General features: G+C 32.1%; 1 protein-coding gene across 1 annotated transcript in view; it reads right to left on the bottom strand.

The window, feature by feature from the left end:
* The window catches only part of LOC131847315 (G protein-coupled receptor kinase 1), a 43,914-nt gene that overhangs the window by 11,540 nt on the left and 18,666 nt on the right, over positions 1-13,708 (bottom strand). The window contains exons 6-8 of the mRNA XM_059196867.1: positions 12,699-12,760; positions 12,150-12,258; positions 10,985-11,119 (exon numbers count right to left, since the gene is read on the bottom strand). Of these exons, the coding sequence (XP_059052850.1) occupies positions 10,985-11,119; positions 12,150-12,258; positions 12,699-12,760 (306 nt within the window). The remainder of the gene's footprint in view (positions 1-10,984; positions 11,120-12,149; positions 12,259-12,698; positions 12,761-13,708) is intronic.

Genomic DNA, 13,708 nt, shown 5'->3' with positions numbered 1-13,708 from the left:
TTGGAATTTATGATCCATAACATGCTAATAATAGGATTTATGGACTAGATCAGTATAGAGCATAATAAACAATTTAATTTATATGTCTATACCTACTTCCAGACGCAACCAACCCGTAATAGGGTATTAAAGTCCAGTACCTCTAGGGAGGATAGTCCGGTACTTTGCTTATCTTATAAAACTGCAGGATAGCTTTATAAGATAAGCAAAGCGCATCAGTTTTGCAACATTGGCAAAATTATCACTACAATTTTACAGGAATCTAATATGGTTTATTTGAAATCTACTATCACTTCTTTTAAATCATGAAATTTATTTTTTTATTTATTTAAACTTTATTGAATTTGAATCGATAGGCGGATAGTATAGATGATATCGCATAATGCGAATAGCATTCTCTACCACATAACCTTAGGGAGTGCAGATATACTAGAAGATGATTAGTTTACTAAATAATATTATATAAATATAAGAGTATACATATACATAATAATATAGTACGTACAAACATACTATGAGCATACCTACATATAATTTATTTATAAAGTAATGTAGTGTAAATGTTCTGTTGTGTTTTCATATAACAGACGTTTGACGTTTCATGTCTAATACGCTAGACTACCACATGTGAAATTTAAGCTCTGTTTGTTACATGCTATCGGGTTTCGATGGCTTGCAGTGATGAGATGTTTGTTTTTGTCGAAATTGAGACCCAATACAAGTAATTCGAGAATGGACTGTATGGTTTATCGATATAATTAGCCATGTGTTACATATGATGCTATCAATAATGATGACCTAACGCCAGATACTGTAATATCAAATGTGTATTATGTACATAATCTATATCCTGACTCATGTAGCATAATCGAGCCGATTAGGATAAATTCAACAACACAAAAAGGTAAGTCGAAATATGACATATTTTTGGTTAATGGGAAAATATCTGAGTAAACAATATTTATTGAACTACATCTAAATAAACTCAAACATTTACTATGTGATCGAGTAAGAAACATTAAAATCCACATTTTGCAATACACTCCATAGTTTGCATACCTATATAAGTTTAAATTGATACACAAAGTTGTTATATTGATCAGACGTAAACTACGCAAATAATGGGTTTGTACTCTGAAATTATACGGCACAATGATCAATTCTATAATAAGAATAAGAATTGAAAATTAACAGGACATAAAAATCGATTCTACATTAATTTCATTTACTCTTATTACCTAAGGAATGCAATGTTAATGTTAGCAGATTTCCATCGAAATGTGATCTGATATAACATATGACCCTTTTAAAACTGATAGCATAACCCCGTATAACCCAAAATTATCGTCACGTGAATTGTTTTGAATAGGATAAACACTATAAGCCCAGTTGCTTATTTATACCACAGAACACCTAATAATACTACGTACCGATGAACAGTTACCTAACAGAAACCTACGCCGCTCTCTCGCGTCAAATATAACTTAATAACTGTGCGGTATGCAAAATAGCATTAATAGCAGTAAAACTTCGTACTTGCGGGATGTATAAATGGGTTGCGGAAATATTTAACTGCATGTAACGACTAGTGCATTCCCATTGTTTGATTGGTGGGCGTGTGATTTGAACATTCGGCCGGATCGTATCGATTACTGCCGCTCACGATGGTAATATTCCTTCAAGCGTTAATAATTATAACGCTTCTTATCTCTTTACATATATATATATATATCTACTATATACTGGTCAACTTATAGAACAAACTTTACATTTTCATTTGACAGCTAATTTAATTTCAGAACTTGTTAATGGGATTAAGCAACATCGATTTTTATAGAAAGTAACCCTAATCATGTAGCGTATGTTTATAGTATAATGATAGCCATTCATGAAGTTTGGCTGACGATAGAGGACTAAAAATCTGACAGCCAACAAAATAATAACATGGTATAATAAAAATAGGTTGTGGTGAAAAACAATAAAATGGATAGATAAAACGTTTATTTGACAATACACTCCATAAAGTACAAGTTTTAGAGTCAAAATGTACATATAACATGAGGTACGCACACTCTTCTTGCTACGATAAGAAGTTTGGTCTCTATAAAAGTTTGTGTACACTAATAACAGTTTGGTGATCCGCCCACCAGGAGGCGTGTCAGGGTGATGATAACCACGATCCCGTGGTATTATTTGTAAGACAGACGACGCGGCGCCCACCCGGCCACCAGACGACCGCACATAAAAGATAAGCTGCTACGTTGAACGAAATTAACTAAAGTGCATTAAAACTTTTTGCACGAACCATAAAAGCAATGTAAGGTTACTTACTTCCACAATATTACATTTCTTAAATTTGAAAATAACAAAAAAATATAGTAGTAAATTCTTTTATATAAGTATTTTATAGGTAGAATTTCTGATTTGTCATTCGACAGCACATCGAAATGCAACTAAGATAATCATAGATTGAAGTCAGAGACAGATACGTTGTCTCCACGATAACTATAGCGAGAACAAGTAATTGCGGAAATCCTGATCTTACAAACCTATAATCAATTCAGCACTGTATGTTATTATACTATAGGCTACAGGTATTGTTTTGACTTACATGTATAACAAATACAAGTCAATTCCAGTCACGACAACTAGTTCAAAAGTTTAGATTCGATTCAAATATCTAAAATCACTCTCTCTGCTGACTTCACTTCTATCATCCACTCTATAAACTTCATGATCCACGTACCACAATAACTAACAAGTAAAGAGCTCTCCAACATTGTGTAAAATTAACGTTGTCAATTAATAAATTGAACGGTGTTAGCCTTCCTCATCACAGCTAATTGACAAGTAAAAGAGTCCCCAGAGGAGTACTACAGCTTTGGAACTACAGAAATATACTATTAACGCACGGCATTTTACGGCAGACATTAATCGGCAAGTTATTAAATGGTCAGATTTCAAATTCAATAAATCAAACATCGACAACTGAACAGCTGCGATGATGTCATGAACGTGGGTGGTAAAAATCATACTGTGTTCAGTCTGGTTGGGAGAAAGCCTTGTATTCCAAAAGTAAAAAATGACAAGTCAAGACATGCCGCGTGTTTATTTATATTGAAATAATCGAACGATCGACTCGCGACGGACATCCATAATTCGATATCGATAAAATTTGTCAACCACATAGCCCGCCCCTGCTATAAAACTGAGTTTGCTTGTCCGTAAACATAAAAACGTTTATTGGGTTCCACACAGCATAAAGTTTCAAAACGAGGCCATGGCGAAAGAAAATTCATGCCAAAACTTGACTACATAATAATATAAACGTAGTAACAGACAGTTTCTCGTTTTATAAACTTTGCTTTGGATACCGTTGGCCTTGTTAAAGTTTACGGGAAGCCTTTTAGGTCAGGAGGAATAAAATATTACTTGTTACGTGGATAACGAATACATATCTTTTTATACGTTATTTTCACAAATCCATGTGTATCGGTCTAAAACTATTAGAACACGAGAACTTGAAAAATATTACGTATTTTTATTTAAAGTCGCCTATTAATACTTACAAAGATATCGCTAATTGTCTTTTAAATCTCTATTGTCTTTTAAAGAAACTTACCATAAAATAAATCAAATCTACTGTCATCAGAACGTCTACAATTATTTTTGAGTCCCTAACAAGGCTCTAACTTCATATGTATGTATTAATTGTGAAGAAAATGATAGATTTTTATAACGATATTATTATTAATTTTTGAAAGGTAAGAATCTCTAAGAGTTATATATAGGTTTGTAGTAAGTATATTATTATAGTTGCCTGTATACTACTAAAAAGAGTAGAAAAAAAATTAAAGTTAAGGTTTCTTATATGATATAGCGTGTATGTTTGTATCGAGCTTTCTCATATATTCTGATGTTATGTCCAGTCAGATTAGGACATTCATATCCATGTCATTATAAAATTAAAAGCATCGGACGGAAGTGATATCGAGGGCGATTCAATTCGTTTCAGTCCAATTGGTCGGGTATCGTTTATGTCCGCAATGCGATGGGATATCACGTATTACCTATAGGTATATTATCTAGAGCACTATGTTGTACTGAATCTAGTCAAATTGTAATCGATATCTATACATATAAATAAAATTGGTGTCTGATTGTAATATTGAAATAATCGTTTTTTACTACATGCATTTGAATATAAATACCGTAACATACACCAAAATAATATTTTTTACAACTTTTGTATATCTGTCTGTTTGTTCTGGCTAATCTCTGAAATGGCTGGACCGATTTTGACGGGACTTTTTTAGACAGGTAGCTGATGTAATAAGGACTTACTTAGGCTACTCTTATTTTAGAAAAATATAGTTAAATTCCACGTTGACGAAGTCGCGGGAACAGCTAGTCCATAATAAATTCACAAAAGAAACACTAGTTCATTGCTATTTATATTATACTAGCTGACGCGCGCAACTTCGTCTGCGTCGCAATTTCCGTTTTTGCAAAATTTTAAATTGCGGTTCCGCTGCGGTATTAGTCGCAGCGTGATGATATATATCTCTCGATAAATGGACTATTCAACACTCAGATTTGAAAATCAGATCTGCAATACCGGGCCTTATCGCGAACATCTAAACTCTCAAGTTTTACCTCCTTATAATATTAGTATAGATTAGACAGATTTGCGATGTTGTTTCTCATAAATTCGTGCAAAAAATATCAATGTTTTAACACCAGTGATTGAGTAATAAATTTACAATATTTTTCATATTTATACAATAATTTAAAAAAAATGTCATGTTATATTTGTTTTGATAATTAAAATACTGAATAATTGTAGACACATCCTAACATTCCTCAGTTAGCAATTACTAATTTTGACATTATTATTTATATTTAACAGCCTCTATGGTTTAGCGGTTTAGCACACTGTCTTACTTCCGATAGTTGCGAGTTCAAATCCTCGCACGGTTCAAACGTTTATATACATGAGTATAATTGTTTGTATCGATCTTGGTGTATATATATTAATATCAGTCGTCTAGAACCCTCATTGTAATATTATGGAATACAATTAATATTGAGTATTGAGTATTATTAACACAAGCTACACTTAGTTTGGGACTAGATGACGCTGTGTGAATTGTCCTGAGATAATATTATTATATTTACATTACCTACATATGTAATATGTATTATAATTAGTTCATTTTAAAATAACTCGAGTACCTTACGAAACATTCGATTTTAATATGAAGTGTTTACGGTTATCAGCGGCGTAAGTCAAGAAATAAATCGTGTTATTTCTAAACGAATTCCTTACAGTATAAACATGAAGACGCAGACGGCTATTGGTGTGGAAAATAAAGTGAGCTTCATGCCAAGTGTACCAAGTGCGGAGTGTGAATGAAGTCGAAAGTAATAATATAATAATAATTATAACTCTGGACAATTCACACAGAGCAATCTAGTCTTTAGCTAAGCGATGTCTATGTTACGGCTACTATAACAGTTAGCAATACTTAAATATGAAAACAATTCATATCATAAATAAAAAATTGTTCCATCGGGCGAGAAATCGAACCCGGTGTGCTAATTCGCTAGACCACCGAGGCCTTATTGATTGTGGAGGAATGTTTGGACAAATTGTAGTTAGCATCAGGCTACCCAAAAAGGAAAAAAAAAGCTTAACAGTATAGTTTATTATACCAAACATATAAATCATGACCACGTCACCGATTAAAAAAGCATCAAAATGCAAACCTCTAACTTTGTGGAGTTTTAAATCTATGTATATAAAAATAAATGGGTGTTTGTTGATCTCTCTAAACCTCAAAAACTATCTGAATTTCAAACGTTGTAATAGGTACAATATAGTAGTTTACTTCATGCATAACATTTCCTATGCTAACTTACAATGCGGTGCAATGTAGAAACTTCTTCATCCGCCGAGTTTGCATACTAATGCTATTCTCTCTATTTCCTAAGAATCAATTCTGATTTCTACTGTATTCAACAATGAAGGGTCAGTATTGACTGCAGATATAAGTTATATACATTCACTGCTTCCCTGCCGTTTTCTCAGACTTTACGACTGTTCCTTGCCGGAGAAAATCATTTAAGCTCGTGTTGTTACCCTGTCCACACATTCAATTACTGATTATTTTATATATGTCCAACCCCTCGTGTTAAATCAAGGTCTTGCCAATAAAAACCTTGTACTCGTTAGCAAAACAAAAATAAATCAAAAAATTCAAAATGTTACCCCCGTAACACCCAACTCCCTCGGTCGTTCCTTTAATTGGGGTCGAGCATGGTTAAAGTATTTATTTTGCATGTAGCATGGACGTTTCTCTGAACAAAAGACTTATATTTGGTATTAATATATTACGACTCTAAAGATGTTTTGTTAGAGATTTATATGACAGAGACATAAACATATTTATAATATTAACCATAAATAATTTGTAGACATATTTCAGTTACGAAAAGACTGGGTAAAGTTTAATTTTCATAAGACCGCGTTACAACTGCTGCTGATGTTGTTATTTTACTATATATACTATACTACAACATGCTATATATTTACTGATTTTAGTACATGATATATAATATATGTTAACGTATTAAAGGAATATTGCTTGAAAGTCTTGTATGAATTCCTCAAGTGCAAATGATCCAAGAAAATTTTGACATTTATTAGACCTTATTCATCCGAGATTAATCAAACTGGTGTTATCATACTTATTTGTATAGGTCATCTTATGCGTAGGTTAAAAGTATAAATTCATCGGAATGGGTGCGTAATAAGATCTTATTACTGTGAGAGAAAATAGATATTATCACGACAGTAACTTCAATGTGGATAGAGATAGAAGTATTAAATATCGACGTTGTTGTTGAAACAAGACATTTGACATGGCTAAATTCGGCTAATAATACACTGTGAATACTTTTTACAATTATAATATTACCAAAGTAGACTTTGTACGATATCATCTGCGTGGGCATCGCTTGCGTACCTGTATGTCGGTCGCCATGCAGCTCCCATTATAATTATGCATTCACACATCGTATGAAATATATGACAAGGCAGTAAAACTACAAGGTACAGCATGACACCTTAGCCCTAAGAAATGACAACGCATCAGTGTTACACGGCCAGTATATATTAACGTGATGCCCATTTATATAGAAGATAGTTACCACTCACAATCAGGTGGGCTGTCAGCTTATTTGACTTTCTATTTTGGCAGTTATAATGCATAACACTATCAGACGACCAAACTATTTCTAATAGCTAATGAATTATGTTACTTGTCGAACCGGTAACTATAAAAAATAGCAAGGATATCGTAAGTAAAGAGTAACGTAGACATTCAAAATATATATTTAGGTACTGGGTGGCGATATCGACATCACAAAGATCTTAAAATAAATAGCAATAATCGTAATTCTTAGATACTTTCATGCTTGTGATGTGAAACGGCAGATGTTTCCGATTTAGAAATGTAAACAAAGTGGTCTATTTCACCTGGGTCAAGTATTTATAACTCGTTACCTTACAGATCAAGCAGTTAGTGGATAACGTAATAATTATCAACTGAGTTCAATAACAATTAACAACTGTAGGGTCGTATTACTTGATGTTTATACGAAAATCAGTATCTTGTCAATACATAGAATTTGTATAAAATTCTCTCCTTAGACAATATTCTATTATAACACACCTACAATTGTATACATTATGTAATTTTTCTTTTATATAATAAAATATTGGCAAATGATAATTGCAATGTAATAATAGTTTAATACGTAAGAAATCAATCATTTGTTTGTACTAAACAAGTTTGTTAGCGAATGAGAGAGAATCAAAATACACCGTATCTAAGCAGTTTTTCATTAGCCACATATAAAGTTGCAGCATCGTTTTCTATACTTTGTTGGAAACTTTTTATCCTTCGACGTCGAGATTTTATCCTCATTGATCTTCATATAGCTGATATAGTGGCTTTTTCTATAGAGAAATTTATAGACTAATATCTAGCTTAATTATCTGAATGGATTAGATATAGTATGTTTAGATAAGAAATCTGATGCCACATTTAAGTAAATATAAAACAACAACATATCAATGCAAAGAATAGGATTCAAACTATACTGACATTAAATGAACTCCGTCATAGTGGTGTAGTGGTCCGTTTTTAGATTCGATTAGATTAGTATTCCACTATTTTATAGAGACATTATTAAAATTCACAAAATTGTAAGCTCCAGAGTGAACTCGGAACAGGCCCCTAGAGATGAATTTTCTAAAATTATTAATGTTGTAGAGAAAACATCCTTGGGTTTAGTGGTGCAACATAAAAATTACAAATTGGTTGGTGTAAAATTGTGAACGGTTTGAAAAAATGTCATCGCCATTCACTGCCAGTAAATGTACCGTGGTATTCTTAAATATGTATATAAATAAGTAACTTAGTTAAATTTATTTAATAAAAACGATCAATCTAGAATTGAACGAATCAAAAAGCACTATCAGTAAACATAAAAAATAAAGTATAGTATTCGATAGAACACATTATGTACGTACTTCATTTGGGGTTATAAATAGCACAGTGATAACAATATCGTATTTATTTGTAGTTAACATCTCCCTGACAACTGATACGTGACAAGTAGTAAAATAGTTGTAGGTCTATCATAAATAAATTCGAATTAATCTGGATTTTTCACCATTGCGAAATGGAATACTCTGAAGTTGGCATAGAAATAAATTATAAACTTGATCAACACTAATCTTGACAACAATTTTATTTTAGCAAGTTTAGTTTTTTAGCTTCAAAAATTGAAATGACTGGATACGGAGCGATAACACCATAATCTTCAGGAATCGCAACCGTATTATGGGTTCTATAGGCGTGACAGTATGCACTGATGTATATAGTGTTGTTTATCTATCCCTATCATATTAGCGTATATACCCTAACAAATCGTGTACCGAAAAGTGCATTTGTACACAAGGGAAGCAGATATTCAGGCTAATCATTGCTAATTCTTAAATCACCACCATATTTGGAAACTATAATCATATGAGTGTTATTAACATTATGCTAAGCTAGCTACTAAGCTATTGATAAACGCACAGAAGACATAAAAAAATGCCATTTATTTTGATTAAGCGACTAGATCAAATAGTCTACCGAATAAGTTTACTACTTATAATTCTAAGTGAATTGTTTAATCAAATAAACTTAACTGTCTATGTGAATATATGACCGTATTTCTTATATTATTCTATAACCTCATATGTAATGCTTATTCGACGAAATAAATAGGTAATAGAAAGTTAAAGGTTCTATAGCTACAGTAAAGTAATACAACCTTTAAATTCTAATATAGTTTATATTATTTATTAATATTACAAGCGTCACAAATAGTTTCAAACTTTACTATTAAACTTGAAACTTTTCATACAAAAACCGCTATACGTAAATATGAAACACGTGACGTACAAAACGTTCTACGCGGTTTTATTGTGGTTAAATCGCATTTCCTTTGTTCTAAACGAAGCGTGAATGGTGCGATGTTAACGATATGAGCGTGTTATATCCACTCCAATTCCGAAACCTGTTAAGTCCCTCCCAACAAAGTCTTGTTTGTAGGTATATAAATTAGATAAGTATTAGCCAGAAGCCGACTGTTTGATCTGGAAATTGTCCAGTGAAACTTTACAGGTTGTATCACTAATCTTCTGTAGTAGTTTTTAGTTTTTTACGTTAAAACTTTTTCATTCAATCATCATATTTATAAATATCATTCAATTTCACGTATATGTCGTATTATACAACACAAAATAATATACATACATACATAGAATCGTTTAATATTGAGATTAACTGTTCTCTAGGCATCAGTGAGATTAGATATTAGATATTATATCTATAGTAATGACTAAAGAAGTTTGAACATTTATTTAGTTTTAATTGACAATTAATTTAATTTATTAAAGAAAAATAATTAATCGCAAAATTTTTTTTTAGTTTGAATTTATTGACCTGACTACTTTTAATTTTAATTTACACTGTGTCTCGCGGCAATAACAAATATAATTAATAATAAAATAAATCACTTGTAACACTATATCAATGATATCGTCGTCGATAGATGATAAACTAACTAATAAGCTAACTATTTACTACAAATAGTCATAGTAATTAAAGATAATCTTTATTTTGACCGTATTTAAGGCCACCGTTGAATTCACCTTGACAATGGCGATTACAATCTTCACCCCAGGGACAAACTACGTGTTGACAAGCGGCGTTTTAAATACATAATTAGTTGGCCTCTACCAAGAAACGAAAGTGGTAAATACTCCATGAATACTATTTCGAAAAAATAGCAGGAATGTATTATGGTATTTTTTCATAATGTTACTTCTATTCTTCTGTAATAAATTTTCAGTTTTGGATTATATGAGTGAAAAATATCTCACATATGCTTACACAGTACGCTAATTTATATATTATAGATCCATTATGTTATTATAGCAAAACTTTTGTCGTACAAATTGACAGCCACACTGACTGTACAAACAGTCATTTCACGGCTAAACGACTAAAGCGTTTCTAATAAAATTAAAAATTAAGATATATTGTCACATAAACGGACATAGACTATCTTTTATCTCAAGAACTAATGTGGAAGGAGTGTAACAGGAGATGAAATTTTGTGCAGATGAAGCCGCTAGCAACAGCTAGTAGATACATCACATTCATACTATTCTCTTATTGTCGAAAAAATACAATAATTTAGTATCTACTACAAAAAAGTCTTCAATGTAACAAACATGTTTCATCGTCATCAGATGATAATGTAACAAAGTATGCGGTTTAAAAAAATAACAACAAATATTGAGAATATCAGCCATTATTTGTAGTCTGTTAAGAAAGATATAAAATTGAACAGCACTCACCCCGGTACTGACTAGAGAGAGCATAATCCGCTCGTTGAGTGCGAGTGTCTCGCCCTGCTTCATCTTGATGCGCTTCTTGTCGAGGCACTTCATCGCGTACATTTTGCCCGTGTCTGCCTTCCGACACCCATATACCTGTGTACAAGATGAAATTTTATGTCGCATTCGTTAATCGACATTGCTCGCAAAATATTACGAGCTTCAGGTACAGATAAGGGATTTTCTTACTTTTACAAGATACTGTAATATACATATCAGTACTAAAAATAAAGTACCTTCCTATCGTTACTCAAGGTAATACAGACAGAAAGTACACAGAAGTTGACAGTTTCATTGTTTCAAGTTTATTAATATGCATATGCAGATGTGCATACAGTGACCGCGAGATATCCATAGATATAAGTCGAGTAGCATAACTGTCACGGCAACAAATTTCCAACTAAAATTATAACTGCGAGGGCTATTTGTTACCTTTTCACCACTAAATGACTGAACACTGAACGGTTAATAATGAAAGACTTGATTAATGAGATTCTTTCACGAGGATGGACATAGGCTAGTTTTATATGTATCTAAAAACTACTGTAATATGAACATCGAAACATGTATAAACAATAACTGTGAAAATGTAACAAACAGATAGACAGAAAAACAAACATTGCATTGCATTTATAATATTAGAACATAAATCTATCAAAAAAGAAATAAAATATAAAAAAAATCAAGAGACTTTTTGAGAATTCCCACTATTGTAGTAATCCTAAATAGCCGGAATCGAAAATAGTAAAAAACGTTCAACACGTAATTTCCTGTTACTTGTTGCGGTAAATTCCCTATCACCACTCAAACCACCCAGCAGAATGTCGATTTACATAAATTTTCCTGAGAAATATAAACACAGGCGTTATTGTGTTGCGATTTAAATGACAAGAAAACTAGAGCAATCTGTAACACCTTAATTCTCACAAATAGCGACGTATGTGGGATTTATGTCTATAGCCGACGATTATGATGTTATGACTTTCCAGATGAGCTGTCAGCTTGTTTGCGTTTCGCAGTCAATGTTCCCAGTATTACAGTAACAAATTGTATAAAATCTTTAACAGGTTTTTCTCATATCATAGTTTTTCATTTAGTACAAATATCATCAATTAAACATACTCACCTCGCCGAAACCACCTCGCCCGATAATTCGATGAACACTAAAATCGTTCATTGTTAGTTGTGTATTTAATTCTAAGTTTTTCCATTGACAAAACCTTGTGTATTTATCACTGAAACAAAGAAATTCAGAAAATAATCATTCAGTATTTAATTTTATTTATTCACCAATATTTGGTATTGTAACGTCTTCTCAATTATATCTATATATTAATTTTCAATACAAATGACTATGTAACATTAAAATATTTTTGATCGATATTGAAAAAGTATGTAAATAAAATGTTACACTAAAATTACAAATGCTTTATATTTTTTATTTGAAATTTCTAATAATATTTTTGATACCGAAATCTAAATTGAGTGAAAGGTATTGAATCATAAACGTCTTAGTTCTTTACAAGAGCACTTTCAAATAATAATTGACATATATTGAGAATTGATTTTAAAAAAATCACTGACAATAAGATGTTACGAGATTTCGGTATGAGCGTATTAAATATTCTGTAATTTCAGCATATAGCCATTTAAGTATTTCTATTTATAACCTTACCTTTCTAAGAAATTTTTAAATGGTTCTCCTCGAAGATGCTGGAATATTTCTTCAATATATGGCTGTAACATAAATAATACACGTGATATCTGAACAAAAAAATATAATTAAAACTAACTGAAACTGTATGAAGCCCTAACTATTTTTCCATTACAGGTGAAGTAGGTCGACATTCATTTTTTCCTAATAATCAAATTGAATTTAATTAAACCCACGGCTTTGTGCATTTTAACTGGAATAAAAACTATCCTCAGTCAATCTGGACATAACCTGTATACGAAATTTCACTAAAATCCGTTGATACATTTCAGTGTCAATTAATATTAAAATGTTTCATAATATTAGAAAAATTACTATAATATATACTCAAAAAATGTTTCATTAACTCGAACGGATAAGATTTTTTTAACGTAATTGAAATGGTAAACAAATTAGTTGACGACCCAAATTATATTAAGTGTTAACACCCTCCCTCTCCCGCTCCGATCGATCTCCAGTCTACTTCACACGGGGATCAAAACTACGACGACCTGAGCCGAGTTTCGAACCCTTAGCGAAGCCGATGTTCAAACTCTTAGCTGTGATTAAAGGCCCACAGATTAAAGTCATATACGTCAACTAGGAGAAGGCCATCCGCTCCATAATTCCATCCGCAAATTTGGAGTGTTAACTGTACTCTCCCCATATCGTTCGGCGACTATGTAAAGGCCACCTGTGGCCAACAGCATCAGAATAGTTAAAAAACATGTTATAATATGACACCTATGGCGCCACTAATGCATTGCTATTCCGGGGAACTACGTGTCATGTATCCGTACACTATAATTTCCCTGTCTTACCTCAGCCTTCAACCGAAACGCATCTTACAAAGCCAGCTTTTTGGTGAGTGATATATTATAGATGGGACAATGGTACCAAAGCAGACGATTGTACAAAGCCTGCCTAAGAATAGTTTCATTGAAAATGTAATATTTTTTACTGTATTGACTAAAACAATACAACGACACCAA

Source organism: Achroia grisella, unplaced genomic scaffold (assembly GCF_030625045.1).
Source record: "Achroia grisella isolate CSIRO2021 unplaced genomic scaffold, CSIRO_AGI_Agris_v1 utg5201, whole genome shotgun sequence".
Classification (NCBI taxonomy): domain Eukaryota; kingdom Metazoa; phylum Arthropoda; class Insecta; order Lepidoptera; family Pyralidae; genus Achroia; species Achroia grisella.
Note: the sequence above shows the minus strand (reverse complement) of the source record. Positions and strands in the feature narration are given on the sequence as shown.